The sequence below is a fragment of the Mauremys reevesii genome, linkage group 4 (genome assembly GCF_016161935.1).
Source record: "Mauremys reevesii isolate NIE-2019 linkage group 4, ASM1616193v1, whole genome shotgun sequence".
Lineage (NCBI taxonomy): Eukaryota > Metazoa > Chordata > Testudines > Geoemydidae > Mauremys > Mauremys reevesii.
Window position 1 is genome coordinate 92,664,321 of NC_052626.1, and position 24,443 is coordinate 92,688,763.

At 40.8% G+C, this 24,443-nt stretch overlaps 1 protein-coding gene across 9 annotated transcripts in view; it reads left to right on the forward strand.

Annotated features, from left to right (window-relative positions):
• The first annotated feature begins 1,160 nt into the window (after positions 1-1,160).
• The window catches only part of HIPK3 (homeodomain interacting protein kinase 3), a 139,716-nt gene continuing 116,433 nt past the window's right edge, over positions 1,161-24,443 (forward strand). Inside the window, exons 1-2 of one of the 9 annotated variants that reach the window (XM_039535717.1) lie at positions 2,024-2,652; positions 3,188-3,424. Coding sequence is in view for 3 of the 9 variants with exons in the window: in XM_039535721.1 (XP_039391655.1) it covers positions 3,639-3,657 (19 nt within the window). In the remaining 6 variants the exon portion in view is untranslated. Of the gene's footprint in view, positions 1,302-2,023; positions 2,653-3,187; positions 3,425-3,460; positions 3,499-3,520; positions 3,658-4,885; positions 4,927-24,018; positions 24,265-24,443 lie in introns of those variants that run through there. The other 8 variants (XM_039535718.1, XM_039535719.1, XM_039535716.1 and 5 more) reach the window with 8 other exon arrangements.

The window sequence follows — 24,443 nt, forward strand, 5'->3', positions numbered from 1 at the left end:
GATCCCAAGCTCTGGGACCCTCCTCCTCACAGGGTCCCAGAGTCCAGGCTCCAGCCTGAGCCTGAATGTCTATGCTGCAGTTAAACAGCCCCATAGCCTGAGTCTGAGTCAGCTGGCACGGGCCAGCTGTGGATTTTTAATTGCAGTATAGGGGTGCTCAAGAAAAAGAGAGCGAACAGAAGGAGGTAGCTGCATAGGGAACTCTGGCCATGAGGGACTGCTCAGGAAGCAGGGGCCCTGTTAGTTTTTGATGAATAACTCCTAAAATAATTTAACGTAAATCAGAGAAGACAACTACCTCCAACCTCTCCTCCCCACAAAAAAAAAAAAAGTCTCATACCAGTGTTGAGGATAAGAGACTCCATTCCTTGCTGTGCATCAGCCTTTTACTAGCAAACAACAAAATCTATCTGGAAGTCACATGGACTATTTGTTTCCCTAGTGGAATGAATGAGAGGTCAAACAATCTCCTGAGACTTTCTAAGTGGATTTCAGGTTACATCCTGCTCTGATATCAATTGACACATCTTCTTCCTGCACAGGGGGTGAGAATCCAGTCTACCAGACCACAAGCACCTTCAGTAGCATTGCTTCAAGAAGCATCACTCCTTGATAGAAGCCAAGTGGCTACATGGCGTTCCATTCAGACCTTCATGAGACACTATGTTATAGTACAAGCCTCCACAGTGGACATCCTTTGTGCTTGTCAGTCACCCATAGTGGAATGAACATAGGCACTGCACTAAAAAAAGAAAAAGAAGTTCCTTACCTTATAGTAACTGAAGTAGTTTGAGGTGTGTGGTCCCTATCTGTATTCTGCTACCTCTCCTCCTTCCCCTCTGCCTTGGTCCATGGTGGTGAAGGAATTTGAGAAGGGGTCTGTCCATGCTGCCCCTTATACTCTTGGTTTGCAACATGAGAAGGGTGTAGGTGCAGATTAATAGACACTGCTAGTAAGAATCTTCCAGTCTCAGGTGCCTAGAGCACGTGCACATCCACATCCACCAGTAGAATACAGACAGCGACCGCACATCTCAGAGAACTCTAGATGCTACAATGTAAGTAACTTCTCTTTCTCTGGCCATCAGGGATCTGTTTAACCAGGAAGAGATGGAATAGTGCAGCCAGAAGGTTCCAAGGCAGTTGGTGATTGGCAGTGGACCCTCCTGGCTGCTGAGAGCTGCCTTCTATGGGAAGTCTCTGACAGAACATTAACGCTTGAAGCTTATAAAGCAGCAGTGCTGGTTTAAACAAATCAGGAACACCCTTCTGTTAATTGCATCTTCTTCCTGTCTGAGCTTGTAAGTTGCAAGAATCCATCTCTTGTCCTTACCACCATCTGCAGGGCCATTCCTGTTAGGTGTCCTGCCACGGTCTGTGTGTATGGACTAGACATTAAGTAATTCTACTGATGCTTCCTGCTTTAACCAAAATGTATCATTTTGATGTAAATGAAGTTACAACAAAAAACTCCCCCCCCAGCCAAAAATTAGTTGGTTCCTTGCCCCAGCTCTATTTCTGTGAGCTAGAAGAGTGGGAATGGGAAAGGTGCCAGAGTTAGGACTGTGGTAAAGGTACCCAGATTTATCAAGGGCTTCTTATAGAGTTCACAGGCAGCACAAATCTGTCCTCCTCCACCCCACAGCAGGCTGGACATGAACAGTAGATATCAGACTGGCATTTCAGCCTGTCCTGTGTGACCTACTTCAAAGAGCACTGGACTGGAACCAGGAGACTTGTGTGCTAATCCTGGCTCCACCACTGACCTGACACACAAGTTCAGGAAAGTCATTGCACTTTCCCGTGCCTCAGTTTCCTCATCTGTAAAATGGAGCCAGTGATGTTTACTCCCCTTTGTGAAGGGGTTTAATAGCTCCAGCTAGAAAGTGCGCTAGATTAGAAGATGTAGGCATTACTGCGTCGGGGGAGGGCCCTGGCTGAACCAGGGAATTTGACTTTGCGCTTCCCCTGCAGGCAAGGGGCTTACCCGCGGTTGCAGAGGGAGCAAGGGGCTCGCTAAGAGGGGAAAAGGGAAAGATTCAACCGTCTCCTAGGGGCGGGAGCAAGGGCCTCTTCCCTGGGCTCCAGCGAGGAGCCTGGCAGAGGGGCCGGCGCGGAAGAAGGGAACTGGGGCAGCAGGCGGCGAGGCTGATTCCCCCGGCGGGACTGAGCGGGGGTCAGGGCCGGGGCTCTGGGCAGCAGCTCCGATTGCGGCGGCAGGCAGGGCCCGGGCGGGGGCGCTGCCGCTGCGGCGGAGGCCTAGCGCTCGCCCAGTCTCCGCTAGGGAGGGCCCCATAGCTGGGAACCGAGCCATGTCCAAGCGGGACTGAGGTGCAGCGAGTCCCGCGGGCCCCTCCGCGTGCACCATGGGCCCCAGCGCCTAGGCCGCCGGCGGAGAGAGGAGCGGCCGGGGGAGAGCCGGGTCCCTCCCCGGGAAGATGAGGCGGAGGCCTGGGGAACTGAGCAGGCTGAGCTGGGGCTCCTTCCTCTCAGCCGCCAGGACAAGATGGCAGCGTCCGAGGCGCCGGCGGCAGCCGCAGGAGCAGCAGCCGCAAAGAGCTAAGCCCGGCCTGGGAGGCGCCTCCCCGTGACTCTCCCGGACATGCCCAGGGCGGCGGTAGCTCGGACACTCGCGCTGCCCAACCTGTGAAGGTGAGGGGGCGGCCCGCCCTCCCTGCCTGCCGAAGGGGGGGGGGGGGAGACCCGGCTCCTGTTCTCTGCCTGGGGCCGGGCACCCCCCATGCCCCGCTGGGGGTGGGGCTGTGGGAGCTGAGAGTCCGGGCGGGAGAGGACGCGGGTGCTTCTTGCCCCGTCTCTGGGGAGTGGTAGCAGCTCGGAGCCCGCTGCTCCCGAAGGCCCCTCCTGCCAGGGACCAGGCGAGTCAGGGCGTGGGGAGGGGGGCGACGACGCTGGCGCTAACAAACTTTGAGCCATGAGCTGAGCCGCCCCTACCCTTCTAGCTTCTTCCCCAGGCCGTGGGGCGGGGGCAGGCGGTGCCCCCCCTCGCACACGCACTGCGCAGTTCCCCTGCCAGCTCCCCGGGCACTGAAGTTTGCCCAGGGAGGTGACGCTCCCGCGAAAAAATCTAGTGGTAAACAAGCAGTCTGGTCCCACACCGAGTCTCCCTTCTGTTTTCCCGTTGTTCCACTTCTTTTATCATCCCTTCCCTCTCTCTTACGCCCAAAAGCTTCCCCTTCCTTTATTCCTTTCCCTGGCTTTGCCCCATTCTCCAGTGCCTTCTGCAATTTCCCTTTGGATGGGTTTGTTTGACGTGTGTAAAACTAACCGGAGGATCTGTGTGTGATGGTTGTTGTGATCGAAGAAATGTGATACCCTCCGTTTGCAACTTGTCAGGCCAGCAGGAAGGCGTGGCTGCCGAGCTTCTCTTGTTACAGCGATTATTGCTTCCCTTTGGGACACAGAGGTAATTTGCAAATGTAGTTTGGGAAGGAGTATGTCTATTTCCATTTCAGAGGGGGAAAAGAATAGCTTAAAATGGTATGTGGGACTGATGACAATTCAGTGGAGCTCCTTTGGAACTTACGTTGCTGCGGTTTCTTCCCCCTTCTTCTCCCCTCACCATGATTTAGTAATAAGTGTTAGTTTAGTCCTTGTATGGTGTTCTCAAACTCTGTGAAATGCTGCTGCTGTTCCCAGGTGACGGTATATTTATTCTGTTTATTATGAAGAGCTTGTTTCGAAAATGCTTATTTGTTGTTGTGTTGGCTCTTTAACAGTTTTGTTTTTAAATATCTATTCTTTGGCTGTTTTAAATCAGTCGAAATAGGAGCTTGACAAAAATTAGATAGGATATGCTGCTGCTTTGTACAGAGTGTGGCCAAAACTAACAATTCTCAGCGTTTCAGATGCTTTTTATTTTATGTTGACCTATCACAAAGGCACTTATTTTTAAAGGATTTTAAAGTACTGGTAAGCTAATGTCTTCTTGTATGTATAATTTGACTATTAAAAAACAACAACCAGTGTCTTGTTTGAACAAAACTTTGAGCAGACTCCACAGTTACTTTTTATAACTCTTTCCCCCCCACATGGAGTCATTTCTGTATCCCAGCACCATTTTGGTTTTAGGTGCTGAGTGTTTTATCATACTTGTACCATATAAAATCAGCTACTGCATATGGATTAGTTAACTTTGTAAGATAAATATTGATAACTCCTTTTATATCAAGCCCTAAATGAGCTAGAAATCCTATAGGTAGTATTTTAAAATGATTTTTGTAGAGGTTCTTTTGATATTAGATGCTAAATATCTAATTTGTAAAATGAGAAAGCCAGAAACTAATGTATACTGCTTCCATCCTATGGTCAGCAGGTTATTCTTAGAACGTTTTGATTTAGCTAAGACTTCTGAATTTACTTAACAGATCTTAAATGTTTTTTAAATACCATTTTAAAAATGTGTTTTTGCTTTGATCACTAGCTTTAAATGCAGGCCAAGTACGTTGTTAGTGTGGGTAACATGTTAAAGCTGCAGGTCACTAGTAACAAGACTTAGAGTTAAATATAGTTTTGTATTCTCTCAATATTACTTTCACATACCATTACACCAGTTGCACAAAGTGTCTGTTCAAACAGAGCAGCTGATTTGAGAGCAAAATAAAAATATTGGCTAGTCTCCAGAGATTTGGTTTATAGAGAGAGACCTTTGGCAAATTAATATTGTTACAGGAGGAACTATGTTTGAAATACACACTGTAACTAAAAACTGTCTTAACTTTAACAAGCGTGTCAGCCAGCAGAGTAATTAAGCAGCTGAAAAATAGGTCAGGACTGTATTATGAAGTGGCACGATGAGGTTGCAAATAAAGAGTACAGCAATATGTAAATTTTTTGTAGGTGACTTAAATGGAGAAAATTGATATGATATTGATGACTGTATTATCTCAGCATATATGAAACATGCCAGTGAGTATATTGTAAACCAGATTTATCTAATCCTGTAGAAGAATTTGCTAGACTAGTTATGCTTGTTTACTACGCTAAATGTTGGAGACTTCAATTGTAATGCTATTTTGCTTTCCATCCATGGCATGGTGTTATGTTGGTATCTATTTCTTCATAGATTTATTTGAGTAGAAGTTATGACTGGTGCTTTTGTGGTATTAATATGATTCTGTGTATTTGCAAACATTTTAGAATTAGATAGACTCCATCACCTTGAAATCTGGTTAGTTTAAAAAAAAATAAAGTGGTTTAAGGAGCTACATCTGCCTTGAGCCCCTCTGCCAACTTCTGTGGTTTCTTATATTTGGATGTCACCTTCTGTCATCTTTGTTTTGTGAGAGACCCCCACACACAAACAGGGAAAACAAAGTGATATCAAATATACAAAGTAAAGAAATTGAGGGGGAGAAATCATAGTTATAACAGTATTAGAGAAAAAATTTAGACAAGTGTGTTTGTTTTGTTTTACTAGACTGCTTTAAAGGAACAACATGTGATGACTTAGAGGTGTGATTAGTGTGTGGACTTGATACCGCTCTCATTAAAGTCTATAGGAGTTTTACCAGTTAGGCCAATGCTGAGTGGTTCTGAAAATCCCACCCTAGATATATGGCTGAGGGGTGAAAACATTATCTAAAGTTGTGTCTGAACTTAGGACCTGATTCTTCAAGCTCATGTTCATAGGGGTCCACCTGCATGTATGAGCTTGTGGGTTTGGTGCCTTAATATGTTAGTGTAGAGAATAAAAATCAAAATACAATTTTCTTTTTTCATGCTACCACTATACTGATAAATTATAAGGTGTTCTTATTTATTCTGACAGACTTTTGAAGTTTTTTTTTTTTTTTTTTTTTAAATTACAAGTTTGCCCTCACTTGTAGAGTTCTCAGTTGATGAGTCTTTTTGCCAGGGACAATGATGTGATTACACTTGGCTGGGCATATTTTTTCTGAACTTCAGAAGTAATGTTAAATGCAGCTGGAAAAACTTCAGTTTTAGAAATCTGGTACTATTTAACTTTCAGCTAATATATTGATTAATAACTAACTATTGGTGGTTGTGTGTGTACACGCTCCATCAGGCATGGAGGGTATGCAGTTTGGATGAAAAATACTACCAAACACAAAATAAAGTTAAATTGTATAAATTTAGAAGTCCTCTACATTATAATCTGCACTGTTTTGTCAAACAGTCTACAAGTTACAGGGTGAGTGTGTGTGTGTGAGAGAGAGAGAGTTTATCAACCTTATTTTTCCTGATTTGTGTTTATACTACTACAGTAAATGTAGTAAAGGTAGGTAGAATAGTCTAATGAGCAAACATGAAAAAATGAAACATGGCAATGACTATTAATCTTCTTCAATGATGTACTTCATGTTGGGATTAATAAAATTGCACCCATATCTCAGTGTAAGAAAGAGTTTCTAGTCATCTGTAGCTTTGCAAACCCCCTTAAGATGAATTCACTGAGGAGCTCTTGTGACTGCTGCACAGTTACAAGAGAATTTAAGATTATTTCCCTAAAGTTAATTTATTGAAGAATGTGTTCTGAGATGTACTATTTCTTCAACTTGGATTATGGTGGTCATTTAGATGGGTAATGTGGTCTGCAGAAGGTCAGGCTACTAATTTCTGACTGTTCTAAATATTAACTCTACTGCTATTTTAAAAATGTGGAAACAGCTGTAGATTGCACTTGGTGCTACAGTATTTTTAAAACTATTTTTATGTAGAAGCAAATGCACTTGTTTCCAAAACAAATTTAAGTTTTTACTTCTAAAAAACTTTTGTATTGAAAACTAGGAAGATGCAATTAGTTAAGGGAGCCTTCACTAACACCTAAAGGATTTATGTTACTTGAGGGATGAGTGGGGGGAACACCATTTCTACACTGATGAAGCATAAAAGCTATTCTAAATTAGGAAGGGTTACAGGCCACATTTTATTCCAGTATGTGAACTTTTGGGCAAGAAGTAGTACAAGGTGAACTGGAAAGAAAAGAAAATAGGAAGTGTGTGTTCAGTGGCTGAAATGAGCTGGTTGCACGAGACCAAAGTTCAAGAAAACAAGTTGTGAAATATTGTAGGAAAGAATTTTGGGCAGTTTTAGAGAGAAGATGAGTAGGCCACATATACCTGGTAACGAGTCAAAACAGTTTTTAACAGTTTAGTATTCCATTATATATTACAGGACTTCAACTTGCATATCTGTATTTTCAAGCTTTTTCTTGCTATTTCTGCAGCTAGCACAACTTGTTAGCGATGCCCTCCATATTTTTCCCCACAGGAAGATAATGCAATTTGAATGTTTTTTTGCTGATAATTTATCAGCTTAAGCACATCTTAAACTGCTTTCCCTGTAGCATAAGAGAATGTAGACAAAAGCAGACCTGAACTGGAGCATGTGGTTTGAAAAATCCTACTGCTCATTTGTCTATAGACAAATCTTAATTTAAAACCTGTTTTTTGTCTTAGTCTTTATTACTTTGATGCTGTACTTTCCTTTTCGGGCATTAACTTTTCAGAAGCAAATAAGAAAAATATAAAGATGGCGTTCAAAGTGAATGTTCTCATATTCCTGGCTAGTCTCCTAATTATCTTTTATGTTATATTGTATGGGTGCAGTTTGTTTATTTTCTAAAAGCTTAGTCCAATCCACCAGGTGTTCATTTGAAAAAGCTTTTATTTCTACATATACTTTAAGCTTGTTCTTTTAAAAGCGTTCTTCTAACAAGGCTATTGTACAATTTATTGAGAAAATACAGTCAAATTGAATGGGGATTTGCTTTTTGACATCTTGCAGAAATTTCTCAAGATGTGATCTCTCAGCTTGAGGTTGAGGGCAGGTAGGGAACATTTATAGTTTTGTTTTATACTATTCTGAAGGGTCATAGTAATCTGAAGTAATTCATCTTTCTGTATAAAGCCAATCATGTTAAACCCTATCCTGGGAATAGGAGGGCCTGTTCTACATTAGGAAATTAGGTCAGTATAACTATTGCTCAAGGTTGTGAAAAATCCACACCCCTGAGCGATGAAGTTAAACCCTCAAACCCTGGTGTAGGCACTTAAATCTATGGGAGAATTCTCTTGTAGAACTGGCTATCACATCTCAGGAAGGTGGAGTACCTATGCTGACTGAGGAACCTCTCCCATTGATGTAGGTAGTGCCTTCACTGAAGCGCTACAGTGGCGTAGCTGCAGTGTTTTAAGTGTAGACAAACCCAAAAAATAACGTTTTGTGAACTGTCATGACTTGTGTGCTGCACTCTCTAGTTCTAAAAGTTAATTTCTAATTTACTATTTTGCATTAAAAGTGGAAGAGAAAATAATTATTTTTTAAAAACAAAACCTTAAATCAGTCAGCAATTTTATTATGAAATATTTCTGGCTATTTAAGGCTTTTAGATTAAACATTTGACCTGACTTCTACACTGCTGAAAACTTATGTGGAACATTCTCTAACTTCTTAATTAGAACTACATATTTTGAGTACACCCATAATCCTGTGTGTATATAAACCCTCTCTATTTCAGAGATTATTTAAAATGACTTACTGTTATGTGATCTACTAAAATATAGTTGTGATAGGGTTGCCAGGGTGCAATCTGAATGGTGGGACCATGGAAACCTCTATCCCATCCCATCAACCTGGGGTATCCCTTCTGTGGTGCTGTTGGCAAGCTATAAACCTCTGACAGATACTGTACTTACACAGACATCTACAGGCAGGGACACCTCCAATTGAGTTACAGGAATGCTTCTCCCAGCCAATCATGAACCAGCAATAGAGAGGCTCCAGCCATGTCCCCCCAGCTTCCCAGCCTTGCACCCCAGAGCTGTACCATTTTGCCCTGGTCAGAAGCCTGATCAGTGTAAGTTCATTACCTAGTCTGTCCCTCCCTCAATGTGGAGAGGACACACACTAGCCTTTGTAAACTGAGCTGAGATTTCCCAATTAATTCAACCAAAGCACACTGTTTGAGGTAAAATATAAAACAGATTTATTGACTACAGAAAGATATATTTTAAGTGATTATAAGAAGCAAGTGTAGAGATCAAAGATGGTTACCTAAGAAATAAAATAAAATGTCAGTCTAAGTTCTATAAATTAAACAGGATTTGAATCAAGCAGTGGCTTATCCTTCAGTACACAGGCTGAGACTTTCCTCCAGCCTGGGGCCACCTTCCCCCAGTTTAAAGTCTTTGTTCTCCAGATATGCTTCTAGGTGTGGAGTTGTTGGGGAGTGAGGCCAAGTCATGATGTCACTTCCTCTCTTTATAGTTTCTTCTAGCTTGCTGGAAAGAGCTATGCTTGTGATGTGGGGAATCCACCCCCATTGGTTAAGCATTCTCCATTGTCTACATGCTCTCTCTGAGAAGTCTTCTGGGATGGTTGTTGGGAAAGTGGATTCCCTTTACTGGAGCATCAGCCTGTCTGGCTATTCCATTGTTGTACCTGAAAGGCTGGTTGTGGGTTTTCCCAACCTCACAACATATTTCAGTAACATACACAGCAAAACTTCATAACTTTGCATACAATGATAGCACATACAAACCAATGGAATATTCATGTTCAACAGATCAAGACTTTAAAAATGATACCTCACAAGGCATACTTTATACATGACATATCATAATTATATGACAGTGGTGAATATGGAGGTTACAGGGTGCTGCTTTGAGGCACAGAGTGCCACAGTAGTGTAGTGTGTTCCTTTTCTGGCATGACTGAATGTTTGTGAGTTTGTGTATATGTGTGTGTATATATATGTGTGTGTATATATATATATCTCAGACATTCTCGCATGGGCTTATCTGATGCTTCATAGCCAATTTCAGGATTTTTGGGGTGGCATAGAAATGATTCTTTAGGGCTCTGCAAAACTGGGCAATGTATGGCTACAGAATCCACAGGCATCAAAAATAAACTCTGTGTATGTATGTCTGGTGAGACTGAATAACCAGGGATTGTTAGGAAAAATTACCATGACATACTTCCAAACTTAGTGAACATTTTCCATATTTAAGGCTATTTTAGCAAATAAAAGGGTTAGAAAAATAGCCTTATAAAAATAAGGCTATGATTAGTATTGTTGTTAAAATTTGCTCTACAATTGGGGGACTCACTTTGGCTCTCAGACCCCCCAATTCCATGGTGTCCAAAAATATTTGGGCATAATAAGGTGCTGTGTAAGTTGTAGTTGGGGCTAAACAAAACAGCTATGTTAATTTTGGCTTCCTTCAAAACACAGCAATAAAATAGTTGCTGGTAAAATGGATTAGAACAAAATTAGTAGGGGAAAATATTATTTTTTAGTTTCTAAGGAGATAGTGTAATCATATCTGTAAAAATATGAATGCCCATTTAAAAAGTAAAGGAATGAGGTAGAATGGTTCAGAAATGGTAAATTTCTCTGCAATGGGTAACCTATAGAATACTCGTTGCGAAAATTTGATATATTGCTAAACTCTTCCCCAGGAAACAATTCTTAATTTAAAATGTAATCTTTTTAAACTGAGCACATCTCAGTCTCTCATCCATTTAGTGATACCAAAATAAATCAATAGTTTTGGAAAAGAATATCTTCATTGTGTGGTGTCACAGCTTTCAAACAATTTAAGAGGTACTAAACGGGAAATTATTAATTACCTTTAATTTAATGCGTGGTTTAACTTAATTTTCTATTTTGATTTCTTTCTTTTCCATACACTGTAGACTACTTGCTAGAGAATAGAAAAGATACATGTTTCCATAAATATAATTTACTGGGTACACACACAAAAGCAGTAACTAGTTATCCAAAATATATAGTAGAAATGTTATTGTCATGGAACTAAATATTTTCTGAAATGTTCATGGTTTTGAGGCAAACAAAGTATGGAATTTGGTGTTTTACAGACCTTGTGTCGTCACAAGGGTTTTTATTTTGGTGGCAATGTTGTAAAGAACATGAACTGTAAAATGGGTGCTGATTTCATTTGTACAGTGCCCATTATGAAAGATGATAAAGAAACTCTTGCAATTAATGTCTAGGTTCCAGTATTGAAAAAACTTGACATAGAACAAAGAATAGATAAACTAAAGTTATAAAACGTTTATAGTGATAAATAACCATGCTTCACATGTGGTGGAATCTTTTTATTGCAGAGAGGTTTTCTTTTTATATTGGAATCAGAGAAATCACTAAGGCCTTGTTGATCCTACAGACTCATGCACATAGAACTCGTTAGGCCTACATAGAGCTCTGTTGAAGCCAGTGATGCTCTGCAGGGGAACAGGAATCTGTACATACATAGGAGCTTACTCATTTTAAGCCATGATCCTGTATGTTGTCATATAAAATGCAACTGTTGCAGTGAAATTTGACTCAACAAATGCAAATAAAAATGAGAATAAATTGTAGTTATTGGGAAAGTAATACATATCAACATTTTAAATCCAAAATGAAATAAAAAAAAATCCCCGTTGTAGGACCACAATAATCATTAACTATAAGAAATCAATGAAAATAGACTGGACTTATTATAAAGTTATAACCTAAAATTGCAAAACAATTAAACTGTCATTAAATCTAAGCAGAAATTTACGAACACCTTTATCAGTATCCTACATAGTCTGTACTGTATAGATTTTTAATCCTGGTTTTTGATTAGAATTTAAATGTACCCAACACCTATTATTTTAAGGATTGAGCCTGCTAGCCTACTCAAAAACGTGTGCAATTTCCCTCTCCCTTCATGCTATGCATGTTTAACTTATATTCAGACTTCTCCATCTTTACTCCTGGGGGAATTTTGCACTAAAAAAAATAAAACTTCTGCGCACAGTATTTTAAAACTCTGCAAATTTTATTTGTCAAAATAACACTACATAATCACGCCAATTTCAGTTATTTTGGTAATTTATTTCAAAATACCTGTCAGCAAGTATGTCTGTAACAATGCAGACACACACACAAATTCCTCCAGGAGTAGAGAGTTAAAGAAACCCTTATGACAACCCAGTTCCTGTTTCTCTGCCCCCACCCCTCCTGCAGAGCCCAGCTGGGGGGCCAGATACTCACACCCTCTTTCCTCAGAACCCAGCTGCAGAGCCCCACCATCAGCCCAGACACCTGCCCCCCTACCTCTCAGCCCAGGGATCCAGAGGGAGAAACAGCCTGATGCTTCGTCCCAGGCTTGCGTGGAGTTTCCTGTGTGCTGCTGTCTCCTTCCCTCAGGGGGTGCAGGGAACTGCAGCTGCTGGGAACCCTCCAGCTCCTCCTCCCCCACCCCCGGCAGTGTCTTCTAGGTGCAAGCTGGGCTCTGCCAGGTCCAGCAGCCCTAGTGGTGGCCAGCAGCACTGCAGCCCATTTCTGTGGGGGGGAAAGGAAATTCTGCGTGCACATTAATTTCTGGAAGACTTTGCATTGCGCAGTGATGCAGAATTCCCCCTGGAGTACACCCTCTATACACACCCTTCAGAAATCTCTTTGCAGGGCTTCCTTTTTCCCGAGCTGAGAAGTTACTACTGCTTCTCTCCATAGCTTGGACAGGTTTTCCTGCCTGTCAGCTTCTCTCTTCAATCACTCTTCTCCCTGTCTCCCCTTTTTCCTGTGAAAGAGTCAGTAGCTCTTCAGACCACTTGCTAGTCCACATTTTCTATTTGTTTTGGTTGAGATTTTTCCAAGCCTCATTCCTGACCATGTAAGCTATTTTCTTATGATGAAATTCACCCATATAGGAGGGGGGTCCACACAAGGTTCTCTCCAGTCATTTGAGAATTTATTTTAGTAGATCTGCTGTTTGAGGTTAATGAAGGATAAATTAATTTTTAAAAAAGAGATCAGACTGATAGGTCTGCGTGTAGATGCTCAAGCTAGTTTAGATCTACTGTTTGTGTTGAGGATAGCCTATGCTGATTCAGAGCTGGTGGCAGATATTTCATTTTTCTCCCTGTGCATACTAGTTTATTGCTTGCAAGCAAAGGTGGAAAAAAATACGTTCATCCCATTTGTGTTTATCACTAAAATCGTATTGGAATCACAAAGTTTAGCTTTTGATGTGTGTACACTATGATTATAATGATTATGCCTTTGTGCCTTCTTTAATATTACTGTTGGTATAAATGACTTTCAGAAATAATTTAGGATACCACTAAGTCATGTGAAAATTTCCTTTTTATATTTTATTAGTCTAACACTCGTTATATTTAAAAAAAATGGAGTTCTGACCAATTTCATTTGAATTTATATTGCCAGTAAATGTTTAACCTTTTTCCTGTGAACTGAAAATCACATGATAGGAATGGCTCTCATCATTCTCTTCACCTATTTGTTTTGAATTCTAATTCTGTAGATAAATACTATACTTACCTGACCAATGGGGAAACTGAGGTTGCATCTTGTCTATTTCCCTATTACAAGTCTGTTGCAAAGTTGGGAACAGAGTCCAGAATTCCTTATTCTCATTCTGTGCCTTCTCCTGATTACTTATCAGTTTTTGCCTACCAAATATTAACATTTAATATTGAGATAAGTGCAAAATATCATCTGTGCAGTCCTACTCTTGAGATTGAAATGATGTTGGTCCCTAAGAGATTAGTATTGGATAGCTGTGCGAACCAATACCCCTCCCCCTCCAACTCGTGGTTGCATGCCACCTCCTCTCATTCTTAGCTTGCCCTACTTATAATCTTCCAGTCAGTTATTTCAATGAATGAGCTTTCTGTAGGAGCTTTATCTCTTCACCTGCTGTTCTGGCTCTTTTACCTGCTCAGTGCTTATCCTGCATTGAGTATCCTTTTATGTCTCTCCCTGCATTCCAGTCAGGTAGGAGTGTATTTGCTAAAGTATTTCCTGACCCTGGAGCTTTTTCAGGCTCTTCAGCACCACCAAAGGCTTGTCTACACTATGCAGCTTTTGGCAACAAGTCTGTGTTGACCTAAAAGTCAGCAAGTGTGAATGCTTTTTTGCGGTATTTTTTCGGCACTTTTGCCAACAAAATACTTCCAGCCCCGCGAGTGGCATACGCTTTGTTGGCAGGAGAGTGCTTCTGCCGACAAAGCTGTGTTCACACTGTTGCTTGCGTCAGCAAAACTTTTGTCTTTTGTGGGCGGGTAGGGGTTTAAGTACCCGCAAAAGACAAACATTTTGGCGACAACTGTGCTTTGTAGACATACCCTAAGATGCCGGCCTCCATGGACTTGGGAGGAAACTGGACTCTATAGCCTTTGATTTGACTCCAGATATTTATTTGCCCTTGTGTCAGAAGCTCAAAGTGCCTCTATGGAGTTAGAGAAATGGTAGGGTTGGATAAATGACAGCACAAAGGCAGATCTCCCTGGGATGGGATCTGTTGTGTCCCTTTTCCCTTCCACCAATGGAAATGGAGGGTATAATATGGTCTGTTTGTTTTACAGTCTCAGTATTCTTCCATCCATCTCTTTCTTTCATGAGTGTGGGAATTCACCTTCATATACCTCTTCTTTCAGTTTGGGGCAGAAGCTGCATAATTTTATTAGAGTAAAAACTTAAGAGAATTTAAAGTACGATAGAAGTATAAGTGAATATAATCCCCTCTATTCATTTGCATGACTACTGTTATCTTGAATAGCCAGCAGGCTTGCATGCAGAGGAGGATGTATACAGAAGCCCGGTATTTCTTCAACTTAAATATACTTTATATCAGTGGGTCTCAAACTTTAGCAACCCAAGGACACCCATTTTGATTTAAAATTTTTCACAGGCCCCCAAATCCCCTGCTCAGCCCCAGGCCTTTCCCCCACTCCACCTCTTCCCCCAAGGCCCCACCCTGCCCCTCCTCTTCCCTGCTTCTTTCTGCCCCCTCCTCTGAGCGCACCCCCTCCCTGCTCCTCCCCTCCCTCCCAGTGCCTCCCACACGCTGCTGAACAGCTGTTACATGGCGTGCAGAAGGCACTGAGAGGGGGAGTTGATGATCAGCGGGGCTGACGGCCCCAGACATGACTTGCGAAGTCCCAGAGTAGTTTGCGGACCCCAGTTTGAGAAACTCTGCTTTATATAACATTGTGACCAATACCACTCCAACTCAATGTCTTGCTTGGTCTTTTGGCTTCCCCCTTGTGTTACCATCTGACTGTAGCAGGTGAACATGTCTGTAAGATGACACATCTGTTCATGCCCCTTGACCAAGAATCAGAGGATGGTATAGTTTCCGGAAAGTGTTTACTCTTCGGTACTTCTCCTTGCAGGTTACAAGGTTCTCTTCTTTTTGGGGACCTCTGCATGAAATTACCCATACAACAGTAATCTTAAAAGTAAGATTTGATTAAAAACAGGAAATAACTATTTACTTACTATCTGGGTTTGCATCTTCCATAAGCTAAATTTAACTAAGGCATTTTAAAGTAGTTACAGAGAGAAAAGAAAAGTGTGGAACTCCTTACCTGAGGAGGTTGTGAAGGCTAGGACTATAACAGCGTTTAAAAGAAACTGGATAAATTCATGTTGGTTAAGTCCATAAATGGCTGTTAGCCAGGATGGGTAAGGAATGGTGTCCCTAGCCTCTGTTTGTCAGAGGATGGAGATGGATGGCAGGAGAGAGATCACTTGATTATTGCCTGTTAGGTTCACTCCCTCTGGGGCACCTGGCGTTGGCCACTGTCGGTAGACAGATACTGGGCTATCTGGACCTTTGGTCTGACCCGGTACGGCCGTTCTTATGTTCTTATGAATAACGTACATCTCTTGAAAGCAATCTGCTCTCTGATCCCCCTTTTGGTCAGGTTGTCATGATTGCTTGATGTCCAGAGACAAATTTCTCATGCTGTGTCCAGAGATCTTTTAGGATTTGTCACATTTTGTTTTTGTATCAATTTAATTCTGTCAGTTTAGAAACAGATCAAGTTAAATCAGTGCAATCCTTTAGTGTAGAGAGTTATACCAGTATGTAGGGGGGCTCATCTCGTTATGGCTTATTTTCATAAACTTGTGAAATAGGCAATACTTCTATCAGCATCTTTCTACCAGTATAACTGTGTTTATGCTAGGGATCACACTGATTTAACTATTTGGAAACCACTCATAATAAAAGGTAGAACTGAATTATGCCTTTGGAAAATTTGAAGTGCCTTTAAGATGGGGGATAACATACTAGGTTGGTGTCTTGTACAGTGTGTTTTAAAATATAATGTAACAGTAAGCTGTCAGTAATGGTAATTGGAACCTTGTATTTGTTAGCAAATGTAGTATCTGGGAAAATCTGTTTAGGTAATGTACAGCAAAATGGTTTTAACAATTATGATTTAGAATTAGATGCTCACTAGTAAAAAATGGTCTGAAAGGCGTTAGAAAACAAGTTTTTGTTAAAGTATAACTACTGTTTTAGCTTTGTAGCATGTGGTTAAGCTTTGCATATTATTATGGTTTCTGCCACAGCAACAGTAACTTGTACCTGATTATTACTGTAACTGTATATTAAGTAACTGTTTATACTTTAGTTAAAGCAGTTCTAAAATAGTGTGAACAGTTTCTTGAATATAAGTGCATAATTTTCAGCAATATAAGTTTTCTTTTTTTCTGGGATGGGGAAATCAAATGTCATTAAGAAGTTAATAATTAGTGTTGTAAAACTTGGAACAGTCCATTCTTTCAAGGTTGTCACAAAGACTGCCAAGTTTGCCGTGCTTACAAACTTTCTAAGCCTTTTGGAAGACTGCAAAAATAATTGTAATAAACTTTGGGATCCTCTGAGCTTCCCTACAACAACTAGTACAGAAGCTAATAATATAATGTATTCCATTTCATAGTGTAAAAAGTTCGAGAGTTGCATGTAAAATTCTACAGAAACTTCAAACTTGGTGTGAGGTTGTGAGAACTGTGTACTATTCTACCTCCTGTTTCTCTCTTTTTGTTAATTTGTAAACCTAGAGAGAATTCCTCTTGTGCTCCTGAACAGAACATATGTGAACATGTGACTCTCCCAGTTGATTTGTTCCAAAACAGTCTATATGTTCAGTGTATGGTCAAAACTCATTGCCTTCCTGTGGTTTAACTATTTGTTTAGTAGAATGACCAGTCCAACCGTTTCCTCTAGGTTTGGCTGCTCAGCCGGCACCTCTCTGCTTTATACCCAAAATTCTTCTGTCAGAGAAACCCAGTTCTGAAGCCTGCTTTCTTTTGTTTTATTTCCTTCAGTTAGAGGCCCTCCCTCCAGACTTATTGTTTCTGGCAGGTGTTGTGGGACAGGGTAAATGTTAGCTCCTGTTTCCAGGAGAGATCATTAACTCTTTTCTGCCTCGCTCCAGTGTGGACTTGTCCTATCCTATTACATTTGAACCTGAAGATGAACTGTGGAGATTAATTCAGTTTGTGCATGCCAATGCCACAAGAGATGATCTGTGTGCTGGAATATAGGTATGATTCTCTTCCTTTAGCAAGGGAGGAAGACTATACAAATGTGAAAGAGCAGAGGTGAATGAGGCATACAGACAGAAGGAAGAGTAATAAAAAACAGCAGGGAAGGGGCAAACAGACTGAGAAGAGAAGCAGTTCTGTTGTCTTAGTGACAGTTAATGAGAACTGTTGGGTTTGAGAGTGATGTGGAAGAAACAAAATCAGCTTCTCTAGTAACCCAAAACTTCGGATAGCTGATGAGGGTATCTGAGCAAGGAAAGGGGTTCCAAAAAAGGGTGGATGCTAGTTTAAATAACTGTGAGGGAAGAGACACACGTGCAAAGGCTCAGTGAAACTCGTCTAAAAAGTGGATAAAAATGGACTAACTCCATGTAGGAGGAAGTGTATTCTAGTGTTTAGAGAAGAAACAAAGAAGTCATTGCTCCTGTTAGTAGTCTCAGCAAGAAGGTCCACACGAATGAGAGTCTGAGTCCTGCAACAGGCTGATGTGGGCATTGTATGCAATTCTACTAACAACAGTTCTTTTCCTTCCCTATCTTGTCCACAGGTGCATAGGTATGACCTTTTTGGTCAGCATCTGAACCAAATTCTTTTATAGCATACTCTACTGACTGTCTAGGTTATGGTTCAAGATTTCAGGTAGTGCTACTGTTTTCAAAGCAGTTTTCTCCCACCTTGTGTTTTGGCTGACATTAGTTTTTCTTGATAAAATAGATTTGAATGACAAAGGCTGTGGTTGAGTTATTGCTGGGTGCTTAATGGCTCCCATGTTAGACTAGAGTTTCTCAGTGTGGATTGATTTAAATCGCCAAGTGGAAAGCCTCGATTTAAATCAATTTTAATCAACTTTTCCATTTGTACTTCACTTCTTTCTTTAAAGAGAGGTGTATTCTCAATGGTTGAGATAACCATTAAAACATACTGATTTACAACTAAACAGAGCCTTTACATTAGAGATCGTACAACTTTTTGTTACCTAGGAGGGTACTATATTGCTATATACATTTATTTAAGCAATTATATAGTTTAGTATTTTCAGATACATATTAATTGTACATTTTTAGTATGTTAGAAAATGGTGAATGATATATTTCTTGTTTATACTGTTGTGCCATATTTATAAAGGTTGACCTCCAAATTTAGATGTTTTTCCCCTGATTTTTTTCTATCTATAGAAAGCAGCCTTTAACTCTAACGTTTTTGATAGAGGCTAATGAATTCAGCATATTTATTTTTTTACTTAAATGTTGTAAGAGATTTTAATAAGTTTAGGCCTTAATATATATTATATTAAATTCAGATTCCACTTTAAAGAAGTTTATTTTTAAAAAGAAAAACATAATTTAACAATTAAAAATCCAATTTTTATTCACCCTGCTGTTGCTGCATTATCACTCTCTAATCTGCTCCTTTGTGGAGCAGTTTGGGGATCTTTGGATATGATTGGTTAGTTTGTGTTTGTACAGTGTTTTGAAAATGGAAGGCACTATGTAAGTACTAAGTTTTAAAATGAAATAATTACTTTGATATGTTTGTAAGGAAGGTGCCGAAAAATGTTATGATGGAAGCTAGTGATGAAAACTAAAATCTGTTCTATACTGACCCCATAAAGGTGACTTGCAGAAGAAACACAGGTTTATGCCGTGCGCATGCGTGTGTGTGTGTGTGTGTGTATATAAATATATCTATATCTATATCTATATCTATATTTACTTTCTGATGTATAAAGAAGGCCTAACATTTTTAAAACTCCCCCCCCGCCCCCCCCGCTTGACTTTTATCCTAGGGACAGGACTTAACATTCTTGAGGATTTTCAGGTTAAAAAAAACTTACAATGTTCAGACTTTCTTTATATATCACAAAGAAAGGGGGAGAAAGAGTAGAACAAACAATTTTTCTCTTTCCTTCACAGAGCACCTTTCAATTTCTAGTTTACAAGCATGCTTGAATAGTTGCATTTATGAAAAATCTCAATTCTTTCTATAATGCTCTTATATTTTTTTATTTAACAGATTATGGTATTTAATTTTTTTTTAAATTATGAAGATAAATTTTCTCCACTTTATAATTAATTTACCTCATGGTCATGCTACCTATTTAAGTCAGCCTTTATTGTATAAAATATTTGTGGAAATATTAGTTGTATTTATAACACTGTTTTCTGACTGATATTTTGTACTGATTGCATTATACATTCCAGCAGCTATAACAAAAAATCCAGTATCTTCATTACTGTTCAAACTTTTAAATATTTTTCTAAGTTATATGAATCTATTTAACAGTGAGCCATGCTGATATGTTTAGTCAGCATGTTCTCTAGATTCAGTTACAGTACAGCTGGAAAGTTAAACAGACTTTTGCATGCATATGAGGGTGACAACTAAACCTAATGAAAAGTCAATTAGTAAATTTTATACTGAGATTTTTAAAATATGCACACTTGCATACAGGGAATACTGAGGATTTTAGTAACTATTAATGGATTGATGAAAGGAGTCTACAAAGGCCACCACTCAAGCCCCACTCACAGGAACGGCCATACTGGGTCAGACCAAAAGTCCATCTAGTCCAGTATCCTGTCTTCCAAGAGTTGGCCAATGCCAGGTGCCCTAGAGGGAATGAACAGGTAATCATCAAGTGATCCATTCCCTGTCACTCATTCGCAGCTTCTGGCAAACAGACAAGGGACACCATAGCTCCTGCAAACATTTTTGCCTGTGTTTGGACTAGGGCCAAAGCTATATTTAAAGTTTTATGGTTTAGCATAATTTCACCAGTAAATCTATTTTCTGGAACAGTTCCTCTACTTTTATTATTTAAACAATTTTGGAACATGTTGTAGCATCTGCAAAACCCTACAGCAACCCTGAGTTGCTACTAAAATCCAGTACGCTGTTACGTGGACTGCTGAAAAAGACACTTCTCTCAACAGCTTTGGAGTTGATATAGGCTGAAAAGAACAGAGCTTCACATGAAGAATAACGTAGAGTACATATAGCCAACTTTTGCTGAAGTAGTGTCTTCCTTGGATGCAGATTTGAAACACAGGTTTCTTCTGATTGATTTTGACCTATTTGACTAATTACAATAGAAACTTGCAAAAGAAAATACAGGGATCTTCAGTGCTTTTACCATGCAGGGTAGTAGTGTTGTCATTTTTTAATTCCCTGTCTGCTTACTATTTTATCACAGTTGTCCTCCGAATGGGTGGATGGATTAATGTATTTGCAAAAGGAAAGTCATCCTATTTATAATTTTGGGTTCTCAAAATTAAAACCTCCAGCAATCCCTTGCATTGGGTGACTTAATCTGCTACTCTTTCATGTTAATCAAGAAAAGATGCTACGAGTGAAGGATACCATCTCTGTGCATTTGGGAGGAGGGTTTACAACGGTGCCTTCACAGTAGTACTTTCGTAACAAAAATCAAAACCAAACTCGAGTAAAAAAAGTTGATGTTATTAGCCTCAAATGGCTGGAGCATGGCCGCTCCTAGCGATCTGGGAGTCTGGCCACAGATGATCACTTAGACCCATGGCTTTGCCGTCGGGAATCCCTCTTCCTACTGGCATGTCTTTTTGGTAGATAGAGCATTAGAGGCATGGTGTTTGAGGAGATGTATGAAGTCATTTTAGTGTCTCAAAAGGAGACCCTCAGACTTAGTTTGGATGGGAGAAGCTTGTGTTTTGATGCAAAAAAGTTTGTGTGGATTTTTTTAGATATATCATGCACAGAAACTGCTTAACCACCACCTTTACACTTCTAAGATAAACACGACATTTTCTTAATGGACAGTTAGCTATTTGTCTCTCATGAATGCACCAAAAGTATATCAGATTATCTGCAATCCCTTATAACATGTTTTGTGTACGGCTTGATGCATTAAACGTTTTTTTTTTAAAAATCCCCACGCACATCAGACGACACAAAGTATTGAAAATGCTTTTTGAGCAGTTTGAGAGATCAAGTTTTGTACATCTCGATTTTTTTTTCTTGAGGCACTGTTTTGAGTTCACAGAGTGGTGAACTTCAGGCTGTAATGACTGGTCCACCTTGCACTCTTGTCTACAAGGTTAAGATGATGCTAGACATGTTTTGAAGGGCTGGATTCTCCAACTGAGCTGTTTAACACTAGACTGAAAGGGAAGTAGAAAGAGTGAGTTTGTGTCTCCTTGATATTCCTGGGTTGGTTTCCTGTTGCAGTTTATAGCAGCTCATGTTGCTCAGAATTGTGCTGGGTGCCAGTGGACCATAGGAACCAGTGTGACTGTAGAGATTTGACAAGTGTTTGGGGTTCCCTAGGAACATTCCCTGTGTTGGGATGCAGTATGTGTGTAGCTATGGCAGCTATAGACTATTCAAAGATTCCACTATGTTAGGGGAATCCTCCACTGGCTGGATCTTTGCCCTAATATACCAGAAAATGTTGGCCTTCATTTTTTCCAGAGTTGGCAATAAACTTGCATCGTAGTTGCCTGTGTTGGCAAATTGCTTTTCCACAAGCTTGATGTGACAAGGTTTATAGGTTTTTATCTGGAGTGTATTAGAGCCCTTAGATTGTCGTCCTCCCTCCTTCCTGCTCTCTTTCACTTCAACCCAATGCAGTAGTTTCTGCTATTAATCAGCGAACCTGGTGTAAATGACTACCTGTCTTTGTTTCTCACTGTTACAGTTTGACAGGTCTGTAGCTTGAAGGTCATGTCCAGGCTCATCTCATTTGGGGCAGAGCAGCTTGGGTGGCTAGTCAGGACTGTTTCTATGCAGGAGATGAGCAAAGCAGCTTCATGGTTATATGTGTATATGCTTATAAAGAATTATTGCTTAGATTAGTAATCTAAGCAAGAATCCAGGTTTGATATTGGTATTACAGAACATATTCCACCTTGAGGGATGCTCAAATTCTTCCAACACCAAACACCTTTTAGATGTATCTAAAGGTAGAGCAAGAATGTGGGTGGTGGGCACATGTTGAGAAGTGGGATAGTAACGAAATGGAGCTGAGTTATATGAGAGCGCATGGAGAAATGAAGTTTGAAGTGGGGGTGCACTGAGGACCTACACTGAGAGAAGCAGAGCAGAGAGGAGCTCTGTCCTTATGAATTTGAGGTGGTTCACCAAAGATCTCTGCTGGTGTGATGAACTGGAATGAAGTACTACTTCAGCTTGAGGCTTCCCCTGCCCATACATGTATACCTTCAACATTCCCTCCCATCCACTCCTCATTCCTGCTCAGGTCCCCAAGCTTACTGTACATGGCTGCTCATCCTGTCCACTTTGACTCCCTATGGTGTTGCTGGGGTTTGGGCAGCTGTGGTGTTGGTGGGTGGAGTTACTGTGGGTGTGGAGGACAGGGACAGAAAGTGGGGATGTATGGGGGCAGGGATCCATCCATGCCGTTCCCCCCTTCAGCTCTGGAAGAAGTATTCATCCTCTTCACATGTAGTCCACAGGTTGTTCACCAGTGGTAAAAGGGGTCTGGTGACAAGGGGAGTCTAAAGTCTTCATAGGCATCTGTGGCGCCTAGCTTCTCCATGCGGGGAAGTCTTTCAAGCACTGGTGCTTTATGCTGAGGCACTTTGCTACTTCCTGAGTTTGCCAAGGAGCAAAGGCAGCAGTGCTTTTGGAGCCCTTCACGTACTGATTTGTCAGTGCAAAGAGACAGAGATCCCTTTCTACACCAGCTTTGTCTCATTCCCAACCTAGGGCCCCCACATCCTTCAGACTCCCACTCCTATCCCGGTATGACTCAACAAGCTATGTCAGAGCACAGCTGGTGAGCTAGCAAGACTAAGGGCTTGTCTACCCTGGCAATTAACAACGCTACAACTTTCTCACTTGGGTGTGAAAAAACACCCCCCTGAGCGCAGCAAGTTGCAGCTCTGTAAAGCACTAGTGTAAACAGTGCCCCAGTGCTGGGAGCTGCCCCCCTCTTTGAGGTGTTTTTTTTTAGAGAGCTGGGAGAGCTCTTTCCCAGCGCTGCGCTGCGACCACACAAGGCATGTTAAAGTGGTGCCAGTGTAGACTAGCGCATAGAGTGTTGAATCTGAGCAGATCTGTGAGCAAATCTTAGTGAAACTCAGGTTATCCTGAATTAGGAAGACAACTTTTGTGCTTAATTTCGAAATTTCTAAGTGGCTGGTGTGACAGATTGTCAATGTCCTGCAATACTTTGAATGAATTTTATTAAATTGTTGTACCCTATTGAAGTAGGGTTAATATCTTTGTGGTACATTGTATCAAATGCAACCTGTATATGTTGTTGTGACATTATTTGTACCTTCTTTAGTAGAAAAGAGGGAAGTTCTTCCTCTGTTATCATCCCTTTGAAGCCACCCCACTGGAGAGGCAAGCATATACTAGTTCAAATTAGATTTTCCATGGACCAAAAGACAAAGAAAGGTTTTTTTGATAAATAATCTGGCTCCAAACTGGCTGATGGCTTTTTTTCCTGATCCAGCAAATGGACAGGACCTCTGGTACATGGAGGACCCCAATTCTTGTTCTGAGTTGGAGCTGTGATGAACTTGTGACTGCAAAGGAATCCACTTCAGTGGGGCATTGAAGGACTGCTCCTGCCAGAATCTATATTAGAGTTGGGGTTAATTCTGGTAAGCTTATTAACAAGCGTGTAGGTTTTTATTGTTTTTAATATGTTTTCTCTCTTTTTTCCCCTTAAGAATAAAGTAGGCTTGCATAGGACATGCTGTGTGGTTTTACCTGCATAACTAGCAATTACACCTGTTAACCGCCTCTGAAGAGAAAGAAAGGAGTGTCCTAAGGCAACCAGTCTGTGCTGAGAAATACACAGTGAAAGCAGGGAACTGTGCAGCACAGAAATAACCCTGTCAGACAGGGGAGAGATGCATGTCTACACCCAAGAGAGGCAACAACTGAGGACCTGGAAGCCTTGTTTGGCCACCGAGGTGAAATACAAGTGCAGTGGCCCTGAACTATGATGACTGGTTTGTGATATTACCTATCTGGGTGAGAGAGAGAGGGAAGTTTCATGTTTGTGGGGACTCTAGTAGCTTAGGCAGAGGAACCAAAGAAATATAAGGGAAACATTAAAAAAGGGAACTCCTTTAAAATGTATAATTCGCAA